Raw genomic sequence first — 21190 nt, forward strand, 5'->3', positions numbered from 1 at the left:
CTACCATCTTCAACCTCACCACCACCCCCAACGTTAACGTTAACTCAACATTGACCAAGAGCAAAGTGCATTCAGGACAGAGGCTGTTTCTATTGATTTGCAATAAACTTATTATTAGTATTATTATTGAATAGTTATTTGATGACTTACACAGTGCAGTATCCATGGATAATAAGGAAGTATATCTATCCTTTGTAAAAGGCAATATGATTCAGGTTTTCAAGTCTGCAAATTCAGTTAAATGAGCACCACTCATTCATTCATTTTTCCTTCTAGCTGGGCGACATGAGGCTGAACACCACCTGGCTGTACGCTCTGGCCAACGCCACCTCCACCTACATGAACGTCAGCCTTCCCTACGTCGGCAACGTCACCGAGCTGGCCTCCAACGTCACCTACTTCCTCAACACCACCGACCAGATGCTGAACGCCACCGCCTACCTGCGCAACGCCACCTACCTGGTGCTGAACTACACCCTGCCCCTGGTCAGGAACGTGACCGAGTACGTGTGGAAGATTCCCTACGTGCCCAGCGTGGCCTACTTCGTCGGCAATCTCAGCCTGCCCCGCGTGACTCTGCAGCCCAAGATCGTCCTGCCCGCCCTCGGAAACACCACCTTCATGGTACGTTAGTCTCTTGACTCATACAATGAAAAATATCATCCAGCCCGCTCTCGGCAACACCACATTCATGGTACGTTAGTCTGTTAGCGCTCCCCTTAACTCCTCCAAGAATATCTCGGAAATACCACCTTCATGGCACGTTAGTCTGTTAGCGCACCCCTTAACTCATACAGTGGTCTCTAGGACTTAAACTGAAGTATCTATACAATCAAAAATCATCCTAATATATCTCAGAAACACGAACTTCATGATACGTTATTTTGTTGGTGTTCCCCTCAGCTCATACAGTGATCGCGAGGACTTTAATTGAAATATCTATACAATCAAAAATCATCATGAAATATCTGTTTCATATGGCCACGTATCAATGGGCAAGTTGAATATCGTTTTCGTCCATGGAGACTGTCTTGGCACCGGTAGAACTGCTTGGAGATTATTTCATAGTAGTACTTATTTTACATTACAATGTATTGTCTTACCATAGGAATCTTCTTAACTTATTTTACATTACAATGTTGCTTATGCATGACTGTGTGATTTGCCATGTAAAAACCGGTTTTTCTAGTTATTGTATATAAGTACTGGTTAGTTCTGCTAGTTCACTTTAGTGACGCTGAAGAAGAGTGATGGATGTCACTCGAAACGTCCGGAAATAAATCTCCGAATTTTTATCCAGTTGTAGAGTTTGAATTTCTCCTTATATATTTTTATAGTAGTCTAAAAAAAACGTGTGCCTAATGTGCATCTCTCCACATCTGCAGCACAACGTGAGCTCCCCGGTGTACAATTTGACGCTGGACAGTCGTGTGCTGAACACCACCCTGGTGCAGAACAAGTCCGCCATCGTGCACCTGTTCAACTGCACCGCCAACTCCACCCTGGACTTCCTCAACTTCACCATGCAGAGTAAGGAGCTCAGCCCATTGTACCGATCATTCTATCCTAAATGTACAAACGGCCCGGGCTTTAAGTATCATAGATACAGGAGAACATGGCTATCAAAATGATCTACACACAATTCACCGACCATTCTAACATAGATGTAAAAACGGCCCGGTCTTTAGTATCATATAGACAGGAGCGTATGACCGTCACAATGTATCTACAATGATGTGCCTTTGAAGTGCTTAGCGAATCAATGGAATTTTTCAGTAAAAGGGTTCACGTGCAACACCGTCTTTTATATTTGGTCATAGAATGAAAGAATTGTATGATAACAGTTACTTTTGAGGGAAGAATCTCTTTGCCTGACTCAACTGTTGGAGCTTCCATTACTAGACAGAACCAATGGCACCAGTATTCGTACATGATGAACCTAACCGAAATCCTTTCTCTGCTTTCTCCAGGCTACCTGAACGTGTCTCACGCCCACAACCTGACCGAGCTGAACGTCTCCGCCTCCGTGAACCTGACCCTCCCTGACCTCGCCGCTCAGGTGACCATGAACACCACCGGCCTGAACGTCTCCGACATCTGGTTCACCAAGTTCAACCACTCCCTGGTGGTGAACGTCACGTCCCACGACTGGGTCAACGCCACCGTGAACTTCACCATGAGCAACAACACCGTGTACGCCAACCTGACCGTGCCCACCCTGGACAGCTCTGTGGCCCTGCTGGCCCAGCGCAACGCCAGTGTGCTCAATGTCACTCTGTACCACCAGACCAAGGTAGGCATTCAATGGAACTTTGTTTTGTCTATCTCTATGAATCCATCTTCATTTCTTGCCAAGTTGAGAAATCTCAACAGTACGTAGTCAACGAAACTTTGGTCTTCCATCCGTGAATAGTTTCACCAGGTTGATTAGTCACCGATTAGAAATGAGGAAGGTGACAGATGGTCACCGAAATGTCGGTTTAAGCAAAGGACAGACTGTCTAATAATTTCGAAAGTCTTGGGTCTTAGATTATTGCTGAGTGTCGAGTTTTTGTCTTCTTCTGCCACTCGAAATATCCCAAACGCTTGCACTGAAATAAATGTTACAGAAACGAAGTTAGATTGTTTCATCATCAATCTTCATTTTAGTTCTAACCCTTACACGTTGCTTCTGCTCTCTTATCATCGACCGGACACTTCACAGTACTTATCATTACACGTTGTTCCTGCTCTCACTTGTCATCAACAAGACACTTATTCAGAGCTCTGATCATAACAAACACGTTGTTTTCCTTCCTCCCCAGCCCGAGTACAGGAACATCACCGCATGGCAGCTGGCCGTCGCGCTGAACCGCTCCGACGCCGTGAGCTTCAAGTTCCGCCTGAACCCCGAGTCCCTGCTCCTGAAGCCGTCCAACCTGACCTTCCAGCTCACCAAGGCCTTCTACCGCGCCATCTGGAACGAGTCCCACCCCATCAACAAGTACCCCCTCAAGTACATCAACAGGACTATCTCTGAGGTAGGCACAGCTTTCTTTTCATCCCAATGATCTCATCCATCTCGTAGTTTAACTATCTAACATTTGGGGCACTGCAGAAGATCTTGCAACAAGTTTTCTCCAGCCTTCTCGGGGTTCTGTTCTTCTTATTGTTTCACTTAGTGTCTTCCTGCAAAGGTCGTTCCTTAGTAAGCTATACCTTTAACCTGTTTCATAAGCTTACTATTACTTAAAGCCTTTAAGTAATAGTAAGCTTATGAAACAGGTAGCGGTTGTACTTAGAACCTGCATGTCGTTCTAGTTGGAGCATAGTGTGATGGATACTTCAGCAATGGTATGTATGATTTATAGGTTATAACGATTGAAATCGGGTTTTCACAGGCCATCAAGGAGCCCATCGTCCTGAGCTACAACTACTCCATGGACTACGCCAACCAGACCCTGAACGTCTCCATGCAGCTGCTCAACTACACCGTCAACTACGTCATCGAGAACTACAACGCCACCGTGACCTCCGCCCTCAACACCACGCTCCACCTGGCGAACTTCACCATGAACTACACCCTGGAGCTGGCCAACAAGACCCTGAACTACTCCATCGAGTCCCTGAAGAACCTGACCTTCACCATCCCCCAGATCAACGTCACCATCAAGGGGTCCGAGATCGTCGGCAACGTCACCGAGCTCATCCAGAACGTCACCCGCTACTCTACTGTAAGCAATGTTCTTGTTGTTGTTGTTGTTTAGTTGATGAGAATGTTATCGTTTTATTGTAGTTTATTAGCGTAGTTATCTGTCGGTTTGGCTCTTGGGGAATATGAAAAATAAACAGTTGTGAATAGAAGAATCTCGATGATTATTTGTAGTTTCTGGTCCAAGAGAAGTTAAATTTAGGGCTTCCTAGCGTTTTCCTTCAGAACTGCTGTTGCTCGTATCTTATCATATTCAGTTAGCCCATGGCCCCTGGGAAAAGTGACTACATTTTCTTAGCTGTACATGTCTTACGAACCCTACATAGAATGGCCATATGTGAATTTCATGATGTTGATAAGTAGCCAACATGAGACTAACCATGACCGCTCTTGTTTCTTCTTTCAGAAGCTGCAGAGGAACGCCACCCTCCTGATCGGCAACCTGACCGAGCTGGCCATGAACGTCTCCTACTACAGCTACAACGTCAGCCAGAACGTCATGCGTAACGTCACCCGCTTCATCGACGGCAACGTGCCCGTTGTCAGTAAGTACCGTCGAGTCTTTCTAAAACCTCCTGTGTTGAAACACGACGTCTAGTAGTGCAACAATTGTTGTTGCTACATTGATGAAGATTAGACATACAGGTAGTCAGATACGCCAAAAATAGTACAGATAACTCAAGCAACTGGATAAGATTTTGAAATATTCAGGCGTCTTGGTTGTTGCTGTTCCTGAACGAAGGACAGAATACCGGAAAGGGTTGTAGGTCGAACTCTCCAAAATCATAACAGTTCTAGTCTATCCAACATGGAATCGTCTTTTGATACAGGGGACATTGGGTACGTCTTAGTGATGTAAAAAAACCTCTCCACACTTGCCAATTAGAGCCACATTATGAAGTGCCAAAAAATAACAGTTTTATGAATTCTGCCAACAGTATAAGCGACTACTAAGGCATATCTATTTGCATATCAGATGTCAATAGAAATAATGAGATATAAACCGTGTTTCTCTAGGCTGGGCCTGGCGCTACTGGGATCCCATCAACTACAGCATCATGATGGCCAACCAGACCTTCACCTACGCGCGCAACGTCAACTACACCGACGCCGCGCAGGTCGCCATGACCATCTCCGAGCAGGCCATCAACCGCACGCTCAACTACACCGTCGAGTACGCTCCTCAGGTATGGTGATGTTTCAGTGTCTGTATTGTTATTTGTATAGCCGGTTTATCCGCCATTGGGCGTGCTCTCAAACTTTACAAGTAGAGTCCCACGCACTTGTAGCTTTTAGAAAAGCGAAAAGCCATTTACGAGAAGTTGGAAGCCCTACACTTAAACTTGCTGTTTGATGTACACTTAAGTTTTATTTGCGGTGTAGAGGCATGGCTCCACTCTCTGCCAGTCTCAAACAGGTCTTGGTCTAATAAAGTTTAAACCAGCCGAAAGAGTATCAGAAGCCTCAGGCGTCATTCTCCCGGCAGCTTATTGAAAGATATTTCTCGCCACGTGTTACTCAGATTGCCGAGTGGGCCGTGAACAAGACCTACGAGACCACCTCCTACGCCGTCCAGTACGCCGCAGACTACGTCATCCAGTCCTCCAACGGCAGCATCGAGTTCAACCTGTACCACCCCCTGAACTGGACCCGCTTCGACGAGGTTCCGTCCGTGAGCAACAGGACCGCCGAGCTGCTGAGGCAGACCACCGAGATGATGAAGACCATGTGGAGGTCCCCCATGTCCGGCATGAAGTCCATGATGCGCGAGATCCCGCCATTCGACAGTGAGTTCTCAAACTGAAGCTCTGTACTTCGGGGTTTAGGATTTGATGTATTTCATATTGTCCAAGCTATCATTTGAGTTGCGTTTGTACAGTCCTAGTTTGGTGTGTCATGGCGAAACTTATCAAAATGAACCATACTGATTTGTCAGATTCATGTCTGTGTCTAATCATCCTTGTGACCAAATGCCCCTCTTACGTAGAGTAAATGTTATTCCCGGTGGCATTGTCCTTTCCTTTGAAGGCTGAACAAAGTAACATTTGAACACATAAATGTAGCTTCAACCAAGACCACTAAGACCTTTTTTTCATCTTTACCACGTTCTAACCTGTCGTGTTTTCCCCAGGGACCTCCATCACCTTCGGGCAGCACGTCCTGACCTGGGACGAGCGCCTGTACGACGTGCCCGAGGCCAACTCCGACGACTGCGTCTACGTCCTGGCCCGCGACTTCGACGACGGCAACTTCACCATCCTGAGCAGCAAGGACGGCATCACCGTGCAGCTGCCCACCGCCGTGGTGCAGATCAACAAGGAGAGCCACGTCAGGGTCGACGGTAAGGATATAGATTTTTTTTAAATATATTTTTTTCGTATTTCCAAAGAGTTTGCTCAGTGCAAGATCACATCTGAACACTGAACTAACGCTCACTGAAGGAACATCTCTTCTCCCTATGTCAGAAACACCAAGCTCGACTAACTGATTTGTCGTGACTGTTCACTGTGTTTTGGCTGCTGTTGGTCATCATAATTTGCTGGACACTTGCATTACAAGTATTTTGTACTGCATGAAGCTTCTACTCATTTTATACACTATACCCCAAAACCCATAGTCTTATCAGACTTTGGGAACAGTAGCACACAGGAAAAGTAACATATTTGAAAGAAAAAGTAGACTTTTGAAACTAAATGTTGAATTTTGTTCCGTAGGCTCCAAGCAGCCCACCGAGCTCCCCTACCAGAGCGAGGAGAAGAACATCACCATCCTGCGCCAGGGCCCCTACGTGAACATCACCACCCGCGACGGCGTGTCCGTCCGCTGCGACGCCATCAGCGAGATCTGCGTCTACAACATCTCCGGCTGGTACCACAACAAAACCCTGGGTCTGCTCGGCACCAACGACAACGAGCCCGCCACCGACTTCCGCCGCCCCGACGGCTCCAACACCACCCGCGAGGACGTCTTCGTCAACTCCTACGAGGTCACCAAGACCAAGAACTGCAAGGTGGGCCTCGATACAGTGTCTTTTTTTCTGTGTGGACTATACTCGTATCATATGTAGTCATTAGATCATATGTGGAATAGCCAAGTCATAGCTAGAGCCTCCCATGTAGCCTGCTGGCCAAAGTAGCCTACCGGCCCATGTAGTCTACTGGCCCAAGTAGCCTACTGGTCCATGTAGCTTGCTGGCCCACATGTACTGTACTGGACCATCTATAAAGGTATTGGGCAATTTACCACAGAAGTTGCGCTGTGTGCTGATGTATTGCAGACATAGAATATCTAATATCTTACACTAAGATCTTCAAAGAACTCTACGTTTTATATCTTGCTATGTTGAGATATTACATGGCTGACGAATTGCACCCCTCCCTCCACAGATCGATAGCGAGAGGAACATCGCCAAGGGCAAGTTCGCTGCTAAGACCGACTGCTACATCCCCGAGTCCCCCAAGTGCGACGAGCTGTTCCACAGCAAGAACTACGCCTCCAAGTTCAGGTACAAGGGATTCTTGTCATATTTGATAGTTGGATCTTAAGGAAAAAAAGAAGAAGTAAGAAACCTTTGAAGCAGCTCCGAAATCAGATGTCTTTACACTGCTACCTTGATAGCAAATTTAGATATGACTGACATCATCTGGATTAAGTACGTTACGTGCATTCTCTGAATAAATGGGCATCGCCAAATCAAATGATATGAATGACAACATAGATTAAATAACACTTATCCAAAGGGTCAACCCCTTGCAAAAAGGTCAAGCTATAAATTCCTTGCCAGAAGTCTAGAAAAACTTACTAAGTATAATTAGATAACTAAACGGTAGAAACATAGATCACTAATCCAGATAGTTCAAAGAATAACGAAGAGCCTACCCATAAAGCGAACTGGACGAAAACACAGATAACAAATCCAGATAAGATAGTTCAAAGACTAACCAAGACCTACACTGTCACCGTCAGGCCCTACTTCCAAATGGTAAATGCTAAGCCAAACTACTGACTAGTAATGAAAAAATGGAAGATGAAATAAAACCCAATGGGTCAAAGACTAACCGAGAGCTCCACTCTCGCCCCAGCCGCTGCTTCCAGGCCGTGAACCCCGAGCCGTTCAGGCAGGCCTGCAAGCGTGACTCCAAGAGGTGCAACCTGAAGGAGCCGAAGAAGAGCATCTGCACCGTGACCGCCGGCTACATCGCCGCCTGCGAGGCCAAGGGCATCCAGATCGAGCAGACTGAAGTGTGCGGTGAGTTGGAGTCTTGGTCTCTGTCACAAAAACTTTGCAAGCCCCTTATCTACTCTTATACCTTATCTACTCTAATACCTTATCTACTCTTATACCTTATCTACTCTTATGCTCTTGAACCTTGTACAATTGTTGTGCAATAAAGTCATTTATCTATTTATAAAACCAACAATCTGATCTAGTTTTCAAGTTGTATGTTTCTGGTATGAGTTTAAAGGTCTTGAACTCTGTGAGTTTTCAAAGATATACAAGATAGAGACTAATTGAATGACAAGAAACGATTGATACCAAACCAAAAAAAATAATGCAAAAAAAACTAAACTACACATGTGCAAAGACAGAAACTCTTCACAAGACCGCAAAGTCTGAAATTCTGCAAATGATGTTTGACTGACGCATTGTAACTGTTCTCACCACAGCATCCTGCGAGGAGGACAAGCAGCCCGGAGACAGGTGGAACAGGAGGGCCGCCCGCAAGGCCGACGTCGTCTTTGTCGTGTCCGAGAGCCGCAAGATGAAGGACCGCTACGGCAAGCCCGAGGATCAGCTCCTCCGACTGGCCGAGGCCGTCGAGAAGAACCTCGGGCAGAACAAGTTCAAGGTAACGGTCGATAGTCTTTCCTTGTTACCTGGAGTAAACTATTTTGGTTCTGGTTGAAATTCGTAGGCGCACTGCTTTGCCTCTTGACCTGTATGATGATATATAATATAGCCGTACCGTTTTTTCATTCATGTATGACACATTCCAGTGACTTACTAATAGACAAAAAGTACTATGAAGCACAGAACGTTTGCCATTGGCTTCTATAATATGTTTGTAGCAAAGGGTTTTGATAGTCCTCTCCACATCATGAGTGCCTTTGTAATTTGTATGGCCACTACAATAGGCGTGCTCTCTTTGACATCAAAACTTCACAAGTAAAGCCCCACACACTTTTAAGAAGACATGAAAAGAAGACATGAAAATAGCTTTTAAGAAGACTTCGAAGGCAAGAGCGTCAGCTATCGAAATATGGACATGACAACGCCAGGAAGACGATTGGAGTATTTAAAAGGAAGGAAGCAGCCTCTGACAACTTGTGTTTCTGTTCCACAGGATGTTCAGTTTGGTATCGTTGCCTTCGCCGGCAAGGATGTCCGCCGTGAAGCCCACGTTCAAACCATCAAGGGCGAGCTCTTCAAGCAGTACAGCCAGCTTCAGCGCGGGCTCAACGAGCTCAGGTGAGATGGCCTGCTTTTTGTTTGTTTGTTTTTCCTTGATTAACAACATGTAAACAAGAAGCAAAAAAGACAAGAACATTGTTGTGTTTTGCCACACATATTCAACTTAGTTGAATATCCATCCAAGCCAAATGTAGATTTGAAAGCTATGACTGAGTTCATTCTGTATTGTCGTTGCCAATAACAGCCAACCTTGCACCAAGTTCTTTTACTTTATTTGTATTTTTGTCCTTCCTTCGGGCTTTGAACAGGCACTCAAAGGATAAAAGCATAACAAAGTTTATACCACAACTAAAACGACATCTCGAAACAAACACCGATGATGTAGGATGGCACTAAAATCCAAATTGAACAAAACTAAGCTTATATTCGTATGAAGGTTTCGTACACAATATGAAGCAAATTAAAACAGGATGAAGCACCAACCCACAAGATTTTGGTCAGTCTTGTGGCCCTTCTCAAGTTGAAATGACCCGAAGCCTAATCTGACCTGAAAACTAATTCCTGTCTCGTTAACGCTTACAGATTCGAGGGTGAGGAGCCCATGGAGGCTTTCGAGGCCATCAAGCTCGCTTCCCGCTATCCGTTCCGTGCCGAGGCCGCCAAGACCATCATCGTCTTCGACCACGAGGAGAGCCTTTACTACGAGGAGCTTGCCGAGGTCGTCGATGTGCTGGGAGAGAACTCCATCACCATGAACGTCGTGTGCGACTACGCCAAGATCGACCGCATCAGCAAGAAGAAGAACTCTCCTGTTGTGGGCCTGACCGGCAAGGTATTTATTATTTATTTATTTATTAAAACTTCGTTACAGATGTAACTGAACAGGGGTAACAGAACTATATAAGTTCTTTCACTAGACCCCTGTCCTGACCCCTGTATTGTTGACTTAATTTTTCATCTTAATTTCAAGCAAATTTAAGAAAGATCTACATAACAGTTAAATGTTGAAAACATTGAATGCTTTATTTCAGAATGTTAAATGTCCCTTTATTTTACCCTGTTGTTGTAAATCGTTATGATAGTTTATGTAACTGTTTGTCTGTGAAAAACCTTTACAAGGGATTTCATATTTCGTCGTCTTCTAATTGAAAGCAACCACTTGGCTCATACGTGATTTTCACCCAAAACTGCTGTTTTTCGGTGCATTCTCTAATGTTCATGGGTTCTAAACTAGCTTAAATGGAGGCTTAAGTATAATTCGAAACACTGAATGTCGTTGTTGTTTCCACAGGGTGTTGTCCTCCGCGAAGACAAGAAGGGCAAGTCCAAGTCCAAGTACGCCGAGAAGCTCAGCCTGCCCGCTGGACAGTACGTCAAGCTGGCTAAGACCACCGGAGGTGAGTCTAAGGACCCTTCACACTACACCTGTAGACGGAACAATCCTTAGACTGTACGCAATAGACAATAGACGACAGCTCAGTGTCTACACATAGACACTTAACTACAAACTCTATTTTATCGCCCAGATGCCTGCAAACGTGTTGCTTCATTCCAAAGAGCTAAACGGATGAAACAGTGAACGAAACAATGACCATTCCTTCTTCCATCACTTAAAGCTGTGAAAGGCTGTAAAATACTGCTTGAGTTTGCTGTTTGTAGTACCTCAATATACTATTTGGACATCCTTCCGAAAAGTCAGCCCCTGAGGAATTCAAAAATACAATACTACTAATTTCAAGACGTCGCACAGGCACAGCCAGAACCACAATAACTAAAACCCTAAAATGATGAAGATCATAAAGGTGATGATGTTGATGATAAAATGAACTGTTTGATTGACACCCTCATCTTTCATCTCTCCAGGATCCATCTTCTCCCTGGACACCTTCCTGAAGGGCCACAGGGACGCCTCCGTCATCATCAGCGAGCAGATCTCCGAGCAGCTCCAGCCTCAGGTCGAGCCCTCCGCCAAGAAGCAGTGCGTCTGCGTGCGCGGCATCAACGGCGAGGGCGTCACCAAGTGCAGGGCCGTCTACTAATAAGTATGACGTAAGTCAAATTCAATCTTGTGAGCAATGGACCGGTCCAGCCGAACACCATAAGCCCCGCCCCCTGTTCTATTCCGAACACCTCCGTCAAAAAAAGAAATAGAACAGTGGATTCTATATGTTCGATGTGATGTTCGGCAATAGAATCGAAATAGAACAGAGGATTTTACATGTTCGATGTGATGTTCGACGTGAACGGTCCATTCAAACTCATCTTCATCTTCCATCAACTTAGTTCAATGCTTAGAAGGGGTCAACTCTGGCCTTGCATTGAACAAACCTGTTTAAAAAAAGTTGAACTCCAAACGTTATGATAGATTTTGCTAATGCTGTATTAGCAGTTTAAACTCAAGGGGAATATAGATGCATTGAAACGATTAAGCTTCGCCACAATTGGTCCAAGTCGAGGCTCAAGAATTAACATACCCTAATAAGCATACACACAACAGATTCTTGCTAAATTTCCCAACGATTTATGACATAATGTGATGTATAAAAGCTTTGTGCGTTTTGCATATCTGGAATCAGTGTACAGAATTCTAATGCCACTTTCCCTTTATGTCCAAACAGATCACCAACACGAGACCTTGGAAGACTATTTCGACTGTCAAGAAACATCGTAGTTTTTAATTAGATTTCGTTCTGTATCAATCCACTTTTGAGTTGTTTTTAACATCATACACAACTGCACTATCGATTTTCCTGAATATAAAAGTAGCACAGCATATAAAAAAGTGTCCTGGTTTTATTTCGTGTTGGGCATGTGATAGTTATTTACCGAAAAACTTATTATTACGTTAAGAAAAATATGTGTATTTAATCGTTATGTTGCTATTATTAAAGAGCTTTTGTATGCACATCTGTCTCTCGCTGTCATGAGTATGAGAGGGGGCACGGGATGGATATGTTGTGGAGAATACTATACATTCTACAGTAAAATACACAACTTCTAATGATACTGAATGCAACATAAACCCATTTAAACACAGCTGACCATTAGAAGAAAAAAAATTGCAAAGTCTTGGTGATCACGGTCTTAGGTGCAATGCAAGTACACACAACCAATGCCACATTGAGGATGCGTAGACCATGTGCATGAATGATTAAAATGTGATAACAGAAAACACTATAAAGTGCTAACCTAGCTAATGTCAATGATGATACATAATCAACAAGGTCTTAATATCAATTCAACCACCCAATAATCCCAACAAAAATAACCAAGCACACAAACTAAACCAAACAGTGCAGGAATTTTGACCCATAAAACTAAACAATGTAGTGTGTCTCCCAACATTGTCGCACCGTATGTCCCCTTGTAGCTCAGACAGAGAGAGATAGGTGGATGTATGGATGTATGGATGGATAGATGGATGGATGGATGGAAAGATAGATGGATGGATAGAATATGACTGAATGAATAAATGAGTGTGTGAGTGAGTGAACGAAGTAATGTGAAGCTAATAAATCTATACGTTTCGACGGGTTTGGCTGGCGCATGGCATAGAAACTGGTATGGGATTAAAAAAGGTTTGGTGATGATGTGACACCAGTAAAGGCCTTCATGGCGACAATTGCAGAAATTGATACACCATATACCACGACATGATAAACTGCATTAAAATACAATAATCGTTTGTCTCTAATTTACAAAAGAGGAACATACAAATATCTAAAATTCCATAATATTGAAATGCAAAAACCCATCCGAAAAATTAACAACCAATAACGAAGTAAGCAAACACCTTTCCTATACCTTTCCTCTAAAGCTGTGGATTCCCCCCCCCCCCCTACAACCACCACCACCATTACGCAATAGCCTCAATCCACCTAACTAGTTGAGTAACCTGTGCCGGAGGTCATGTCACAGCTGGACCGATGATGAGTAGGTAAATAAAACGTGATCAAATCGTACTTTGCCCAAGTGATAACGGGTTATATAGCCGCACACCCCTAACACACACACACGCGCGCACACACAATGCAGTACAGAGTCCACTAGTCCAAAGTATAAAGTATACATGCACCGATTGAAGGGTCAACCAGATGCCATCGCTACGATATCTTATCAGTGTTCTTTGCCTTACCTCCCGCTATATTTACCAAGACTTGATTTCTTTGCGACCACATAGCATTATATAATGGGTGTATCTAAGTGATGATAAGAGTAGAATAAATAGCAGAAAGGTGACTTATCATTCTTTTATGATCCCCAGCTACTAATTCAACAACACGTGATGTTATTGAATCATTGCAACCACATAGCATTATACAATGGGTGTCTCTAAGTGATGATAAGAGTAGAATAAATAGCAGAAGGCACCTTATTATCCTTTTGTGATCCCCAGCTACTAATTTACCAGCACTTAATGTCATTGCATCATCGCAACCACATAGCATTATACAATGGGTATATCTAAGTGATGATAAGTGTAAATAGCAGAAAGGCACCTTATTTTCTTTTTTTTTACTTCGCTTTTTTGACATACAAGAACGAAGTGCCATTGCACCCAGTTTTTATAACTTATATTAACAGTGCCACGTACAGAGAACAATGTGCCCATTTTTACACCTGGGTGAAGTGAGGAAAGTCGTGTTAAGTGCCTTTCTCACGGGCACAACATCGGTGGCGTCAGTGCAATTATCTTTTTGTGATCCCCAGCTACTAATTTAACAACACTTACTGTTATTGCATCATTGTAACCACGTCGTATTGAACAATGAGTGTCTCTAAGTTACTATAAAAGTAAAGTAAATAACATAAAAGCGTCGGCGCTCTCTGTACAAAGGTGAAGCGTTAATCTATGACCTAACAATTTGCCTATTATTATCACAGTAGGTGACGACAGGGAGTGTGCGTTGGTCCTCTAAAACACACATCACGGCAACGATACAATAGGCTCAGCGCAAACACATAGCATTATACAATGAGTGTCACCAAGTGATGATGAAGGTAGAATGAGTAACAGAAAAGCGTATTTGCTAACTGTACAACACCGTAATCAATGAACTAACTAATAGTTAGCTGTTGCAGTATTTGGCAAGAGGGTGGGGCGACAGAACGCCAAAGTCCACCATTGATCTAAAGTACTTTTATCGATATGTGTGATTGATCGATCACCTTTTAGCACGTGGGAAATAACTTAAGGATTAAGTAGAGTGACGTACAGAACAATGTTATAACAATAGAATTCAAACCAAAGGAATACTATAATCGTGAACTAATATGCGTGCGGTTGTCTTGTGCTTGGCTCTATATGCTTCTGCACAGTATCGTTTAGTGTTTGCACTGCATAGAGTGTTCTAACCCATGTTATCCGCTCTGCTGGTAGGAGCTCAGGTCCTTCTTGTATGTTGTAACACCTCGGCTCGTGTACATTTAAGAAGCATGAAAGACAAAGAGTATGCTTTTGTGCACTCGACAGCAAAAACTAACAAGTCACTTAACTAGAAAAGTCAATCTTGACGACTTGCAATGAAAAACAGCAGTCTCAGAATTCTATACTAATGTCTTGCTATAATATTAAGATTTACAAATACATCATGGACATTGTTACAATGTAAGGGGCCAAATTACATTACATAGATGATAGACCCACTTAACGTGTATAGTCAACGGAGGTTGCTGGGTGTTGTATAAGTACAAGAGCTAAACGATAGGTGGCGCTTGTGAGACATATCAGCACCTTATCTCAGAGGTATCATAGGTGTTCATGAAACACTGTCATTTACTGACTAGCACCTGGAAGGGCAGACGTGTCGACGTTGTAGCACATACCTCTTTATTGGATATGAATACCTCTTTATTGGATGGTTTCATGACACCGTTGTATGGAATCAGCGGTTTCATGACACCGTTTTAGGGATCAGCGGTTTCATAACACCGTTGTATGTATGGATCAGCGGTTTCATGAAATCGTATATGGATCAGCGGTTTCATGACACAGTTTTGTAATGCCTGGTTCAATCTGTGCCATGGCCTTGAAAACCGATAGGCTATTCAAAGATAGCAAACATACAGAAAAACACAAAGCATAAAGCGCTCTCATAAATCCCACAGCAAGTGAAATGTATCGTGTGGACAGACATGTCCTTGGTGCTGAATTAACCTTCATGTCAAAACAAGGTGATCTGAAACCTCATAAAGGGCTACGAACTGTCGTCAAATTGTCAGAGGTCTGTAACAGTGCTATACCTATCTAGCCTGGACTCCAGCCTTGTTAGCTTAGGTCCGTTCCCAACATCGCTACCCGCCAACGTTGGGAGCGGACCAAAGCTAACAAGACTGGAGTCCAGGCTATAGGATACCTATCAGGTGGTGAACACCCCCCCTCCCCTTCCGGGGGTTTCTTCAATGTAAATGTCGTTTCCTTAAAAAACAGCGATCGCTGAAGTTTTCTGGGTAGCCACTATTACCAAGACAACATAACCTGTGCAAGATTTCGTCCATAAACTGCTTAATTTTTACCATTTTCTTATGATCTCCTGCTGCATCTTGTGATGTTCATTCTTCCTTCCGGATGGCGCCTGTTAGATCGGACGATCTGATTGGACAGAACGGCCGCGAAGCACGCTGGGTAAGCCATCCGCCATGTTGGATGTTCTATTTCCCGTCATCTGTGTTGTCCGCCGGGTTTGACACGTTTCAATGTCAAGATCTGTGGTAGTTACAGGCTTCACGACAGGTATTTCTCCTAGTCTTTCCTTTCAGTAATATGTTCTGAACTAGTTTTATGGAATAGACGATGTAAAGAGTTCTGTTTGAGTGTGGGTTGAAGCGACTTTTTTTCCGGGGAATTCAGGAGCCAATTATGCTGTATGAAGAATTCACCGGTTACAAATAACTTTCAATTTTAGTGATCCCTCTTCGAATTACACCGAATCAAGATGGTCTATTATGTTCTATGTAAAAGGGGATGCAATTCCCCCAGTATGCCATGAACTGAAACGTTGTTTGCTGGTTGAAACAGAGGTAACAAACACACCTGACAGCTGTTTCCTGTTGTTTACAGACATGGAGACCAGATCAGCCAGTGCCAAGGGGGGGACAGTTCCAGCCAGTCAGGAGTCGAGGAGCGCGACAAAGGACGACACAATGTTCAAACATCCTGGGGAGCCTGCGGCGAACAGGGAAACACCCGTGCAAGAGACACCCACCTCTGAGACAGGCTCAATAAGGTACTGTCAATTACGTTGATGAAGGTTAGACATCCAGGTAATAAGATATGGCAAAAATAGTTTCTCAAGCAAACAGGATAAAATTTTGAAACAGTCAGACGTTTCAGACAGCATCCGCTATCTTTCGTCAGCGACTAAGAAAACGACTGGAAAACGAGGTTTTATACCAAATAGATATTTTAATGAACTGTTTCAAAATTTGATCCAGTTGCATGAGTAACTATTTTTGGTGTACTGTCAATTACCTTTGCCATGAAGGTTATGTTTTCAGTTGTGCTATGGTGGAGTCGCTGTGGGTATAGACATCATAACCCAAGAAGCTGTGGAAGGATGTGTGTGATGTGTCTTAGGTGGAGAGTCAGGGTCTATAACTAAAGGTAATGTCAAACCTGGATTCAGCAACTACTCAAGAGACTGAGGAAAATGGTTGCTGACGACAGGTGGTTACCAAGGACAGGGTGGGGTTAACTACTGTATGTAAAAATGGACGGGACTGTTTTCATGTGGCTTGTGACTGGAGGTGGTAAAACTGTACTGTCAATTCATTTAGTTTTGCAGTAGTTTTATGTCATGGTAGGAGGAACAGTTTTTTTAGGTGTTTCAACTTTGTGTTTGAAACAGTTCTGTAGTACAGAGGTCATACAATGGAGACATATTTACAGTGTCATGGTCACTGACAAAACCACAGAAATACATGTAAAACCACTGCAAAACTTTCATGATTTACAGTAACTCAGGATCATCGTGCAAATGCACGGACTCTGAAGAATTGTTATGTTTGTGTGAGTATGGAAAAACAACTTTACAAGGGTAGGATATGTTTATACTTTAGTGTGAGTGTGTGTCCGATTCAAGCAGCTTGCCTAGGTGCAGTATTGATCCCTACCACTAGAGGGCAGATCATTCAACTAGAATATGAAGCAGATAGCAATCAAGAATCAATCCAATACAATTCATGAAGCTTTTCGTGAACCCTGATCATGATCTTAAGATATGTTCAATTTTGTTTTGGATATTCAAAGTGATATTTGTCTGACACGAAAGGTATGAAAAAGAAATAATGCACTGGACACATTCATTCATTCATTCATCATTCATTCACTCTCTCATTCCCTTACCCAGTTATTCAGAGCCAGCCATACCAGTGCCCACCCCAGAGCCCACGACCGCTGAATCCGGGATGCCCACTAGGGAGATGCTGAACCAGAGTGCACAGAACCTTGTAGACGACATCAACAGTAAGAGGAAGAGAGATGCAGCTCTGCTGACAGACTTTAAGAAGGCCCTGGAGGTCCAGGTATAATCAGCATCTTGTTTTTCTCTGGTGATGATTATTTCTTTGGATCTGGGAGACCCTGTATATCCAGACCTTGTCCTCTCATTTTACTGATTTGTAGTTGATACTGGTTTGATGATTGTATGTAATGTCCCTTATAATTTGCATATGTATAGTACTGAAACATTTCAGATATTTTTTCTTTTTGTATTTTTTGCGGTGATCTCTTCAACAGCAAATTCATGACACCACGAATACATATGAATACTTCGAAGTAAAACCTTAATGTATCTCCAGGTTGGGAACTCCTGTGGCCTGCTAGAGAGCTCCATGTACAAGACGTACGAGACCTTATAGTTGCTAAAAGCCCCTTGTGTTTCCAGGTTGGGAACTCCTGCGGCCTGCTTGAGAGTTCCATGTACAAGACGTACGAGACCGTATAGTTGCTAAAAGCCCCTTGTGTTTCCAGGTTGGGAACTCTTGTGGCCTGCTAGAGAGCTCCATGTACAAGACGTACGAGACAACGGGAGAACTGATGCAGGAGAAGCTTCAGGAGCTGTTCGCCGTGCTGGACCGCGTCGCCAAGCTGGAGACGGAGCTCAAACAGTTCCGACAGGCCCTGGGGATGCTGTACACAGACGTCCAGGTCCCACAGAAACAGTGAATACACACAGGGAGTTTATCTTCGTTAAAGTAAGATCGATTTATTCAGGTTCTATTATGAAGTTATGTTTACTCAACTTTTTCAATTGTCTTGATTAAGTGCCATAGAAACAGTGAATACACAGAGGAAATTTATCTATTATATATCTTTTAAGATTTATTTATTTAGGTCCTACTGTGAAGTTATGTTTTTCAATTGTCAAACAGAAACAGTGACTACACAGTCATAGAGGAAATTTATTGATTTTAAAATTTGTGTAATAACCTTCTCCCTGCTGCCTAACTCTGTAACCAATAGGGAATAGGGTGCCAAACGGCTACTTCAGTGTGCTAAAGGTTAACGTCCTACTAGGAAGTTCTGTTTTTAAAATGTCTTGATCAAATGCCATAGAAACAGAACACAGGAATTTGATTCTACGATGGACTGATGTGTTTTTCTCTTGCTATGATGTATCTATCTATCTATTGGTTCATTAATTCATTTTCATATTTCATACATGCATTCATCTTTGATGACTAGTATTTTTTCTTGCTTGTAAAGATCATTTGTTTATTCCATCTCATTCATCAATTAATTCATTCATTTATCCATTCACACTTTCACTCAGTCATCTTAATGTACCGGTCACTCTCTCATCTTGGCAGGGTATCTTAATCTGTGGGGTTACTAAAGTCATCGACTCATATACCAGAGAGATGACAATGTGAGATGTGCTATTTGTTGTGATGTTCAAAAACTTTGGTTTCCTAGAATTTTAAGTCATTGAAGTTCAAATGCTTGAAATGAAGAGAACATTTAGTTTGTTAATGCTGGCTGAGGCTCTTGTGTTAGCATTGAAGGAAATTGTTCTAAATTTCTTAGTAACATTTATTAAATCATCAAAAGTACAACTACAAGGTTTCTTCCTGTTCAGGACCCCTCCCATTTTTTTCCATCTCAAACATAAACCCTTTGTTCAGACTCATGTAGTGCCCATCGGCAAATAGGACGACAGTTTTCCTTGCTGTTTTAGTAGCAGGGTATATTCTTACAGGGAGGAGTTGCTATAGCCTGTGCGGTTTAAAGTGCTCTACTGGTAGGCACCTCCTCGAACATGGGACCCACATTTTATGCCCCATCTAGAAAACAGGTGCAGCCCCTACCAAGATGCCTTTCCCAGGATTAAACTTATCTCTCCCAGTTACCAACTAATTCAAAGCAGGAGCTCAACTGTGAGGCTGCTAGAGAGACATCCCTAAACTACCTTTACCATGGAAGAAAATAGGCAAATAAAACCAGCACACCATCAGTTTTCAGTGCTTGAGCTGTGCAGTTTAATGGGTATGGAATTCAACGGCACTCACAAATCATAGCAAAACTCCTTGACATTTGATACTGCATGCATACAAGGACATTAGTATGTTCAATCCAAAGTGTTAGAAAAAAAAGGTCTTGTAATTTTTTTATTGAAGCAGCATAGTTCAAAATATACACATCACATCTTAAGGAAGCTAACACGTGAAGACTGATTTTGCCTAGCCAGATGGTTTCCATGGTTACCCATTGCCATGGTTACCCGTCGCCGCGGTTACCGTTGCCGTGGTTACTCGCGACACTCCAGCTCTGCCTCAACGTCCTGCACCAGGTCAGTGCTCTTGCTCTGCAGCCCTCCCAGCGGCTTTGTCTTGTGCAGCTGGAACAATACAGGACAGCTGTTAGTCTACAAGTAGGCAACATCCACCCTCATTAAATCAGGACCGCAAAAGGGGCCCTGATAATAACCGCAGCCAGACATGGTTCTGGCAACGTTGCCGACACTTGCTCATGAATAATTAATGAACCATGTCTGGCGGCGGTTATTATCAGGGCCCCTTCGCAAGTGAGGTAACATGGAGCGATAGGGGTCCTGATTTAATGAGGGTGGCAGCATCTAACTACCAGTGATACTATGAATTGGTGGGTAAAACCAGCATAAGGTGTTGGTGGCTATTGGTTTTAGCATTTGTGTTTGGATATAGAAGATTGGTTTAAACAAGATATTCAAACTTTTTCCAACAGTATCTTTAAGCTTTGTGTAAGTTCCTCTAGCAAGTTTCGATAAAGCTGATATAAACCTTAGAAAAAGGTTCAACAAATCGTACACACACTGTACCGCATTTTAGTACTAAAATAGCTCAACCAGATAAAAATTTGCACTTGCAGCATGTTCAAACTTTTTTCTGCACTATCCTTATGCTTCATGTAGCATCTAGCAAGTGTGGATAAAGCAGAATCATACACTGCTCTATCATGGATTACCCCCCTGGTGCAAGGTGAAAATACCATTGTCATTTTAAATTCTAACAAAATGATAAAAGAAACTCCATTTCTTAAAGGAATCTTAAAGTCACCTTGATCATCTTCTGAGTGCTCTGCAGCTCCTTAGGAAGACAGTGGAACTCGGTGGAGCGCACGTCGGACTTCGTCTTCCTGGAACCCTCAGGGCACTGGGCCACCGGGATCTTAGAGAAGCATGCCTGCTCCTCATTACGCTCGTTAAGACGGGTGATCATGATGTTACGCATCACTGGCTGCTTCTTACCTGCGGGGGGGGGGAGGGGATATCAAGTTCATACGAATAAATGAATGAACTTTATTGCTCAACAATCGTACATGGTACAATTCTCGTTGCTTCTCATTGCTTTAAAGTTCATACGGATGACTGAATGAACTTTATTGCTCAACAATCGTACATGGTACAATTCTCGTTGCTTCTCATTGCTTTAAAGTTCATACGGATGACTGAATGAACTTTATTGCTCAACAATCGTACATGGTACAATGTATGGCGTTAATCAACAATACTACAAGGCTAATGTATCCTACACTTCTAACTGCAAAATATTATCAGTAATAGTATATTGGTTACAATATAGTTCATAGAAGGAGAACTTTATCGCAT

General features: G+C 43.1%; 3 protein-coding genes across 3 annotated transcripts in view; 2 read left to right on the top strand and 1 right to left on the bottom strand.

Moving 5' to 3' along the window:
* LOC136444252 (uncharacterized) overlaps positions 1-12009 on the top strand; it is a 39126-nt gene extending 27117 nt beyond the window's left edge. The window contains exons 35-52 of the mRNA XM_066441767.1: positions 277-624; positions 1386-1530; positions 1971-2293; positions 2805-3020; positions 3381-3713; positions 4098-4236; positions 4709-4878; positions 5214-5478; positions 5823-6032; positions 6406-6701; positions 7078-7196; positions 7774-7940; positions 8360-8541; positions 9037-9161; positions 9687-9936; positions 10396-10501; positions 10968-11153; positions 11723-12009. Coding sequence (XP_066297864.1) covers positions 277-624; positions 1386-1530; positions 1971-2293; positions 2805-3020; positions 3381-3713; positions 4098-4236; positions 4709-4878; positions 5214-5478; positions 5823-6032; positions 6406-6701; positions 7078-7196; positions 7774-7940; positions 8360-8541; positions 9037-9161; positions 9687-9936; positions 10396-10501; positions 10968-11143 — 3570 coding nt within the window. The 3' untranslated portion in view covers positions 11144-11153; positions 11723-12009. The remainder of the gene's footprint in view (positions 1-276; positions 625-1385; positions 1531-1970; positions 2294-2804; positions 3021-3380; positions 3714-4097; positions 4237-4708; positions 4879-5213; positions 5479-5822; positions 6033-6405; positions 6702-7077; positions 7197-7773; positions 7941-8359; positions 8542-9036; positions 9162-9686; positions 9937-10395; positions 10502-10967; positions 11154-11722) is intronic.
* A 3703-nt stretch (positions 12010-15712) lies between these two features.
* Positions 15713-18686, top strand: LOC136444255 (synaptonemal complex central element protein 2-like). The gene is made up of 4 exons (XM_066441770.1): positions 15713-15837; positions 16165-16330; positions 17453-17627; positions 18076-18686. Exons 1-4 carry the CDS (start codon positions 15801-15803, stop codon positions 18268-18270), a joined length of 573 nt encoding a protein of 190 aa, XP_066297867.1. The 5' UTR covers positions 15713-15800; the 3' UTR covers positions 18271-18686.
* An 873-nt stretch (positions 18687-19559) lies between these two features.
* LOC136444253 (vitellogenin-like) overlaps positions 19560-21190 on the bottom strand; it is a 31418-nt gene continuing 29787 nt past the window's right edge. Inside the window, exons 37-38 of the mRNA XM_066441768.1 lie at positions 20640-20830; positions 19560-19942 (exon numbers count right to left, since the gene is read on the bottom strand). Of these exons, the coding sequence (XP_066297865.1) occupies positions 19853-19942; positions 20640-20830 (281 nt within the window). The 3' untranslated portion in view covers positions 19560-19852. The remainder of the gene's footprint in view (positions 19943-20639; positions 20831-21190) is intronic.

The sequence above is a fragment of the Branchiostoma lanceolatum genome, chromosome 11 (genome assembly GCF_035083965.1).
Source record: "Branchiostoma lanceolatum isolate klBraLanc5 chromosome 11, klBraLanc5.hap2, whole genome shotgun sequence".
Lineage (NCBI taxonomy): Eukaryota > Metazoa > Chordata > Leptocardii > Amphioxiformes > Branchiostomatidae > Branchiostoma > Branchiostoma lanceolatum.

Bases quoted from the DNA above. Each gene is read 5' to 3' on its own strand.
- LOC136444255 (XM_066441770.1), top strand. From the start codon at position 15,801: ATGTCAAGATCTGTGGTAGTTACAGGCTTCACGACAG. The intron at 15,838-16,164 runs GTATTTCTCCTA...TGTTGTTTACAG, and splicing joins AGTTACAGGCTTCACGACAG to ACATGGAGACCAGATCAGCC. The intron at 17,628-18,075 runs GTATAATCAGCA...TTGTGTTTCCAG, and splicing joins AGAAGGCCCTGGAGGTCCAG to GTTGGGAACTCTTGTGGCCT.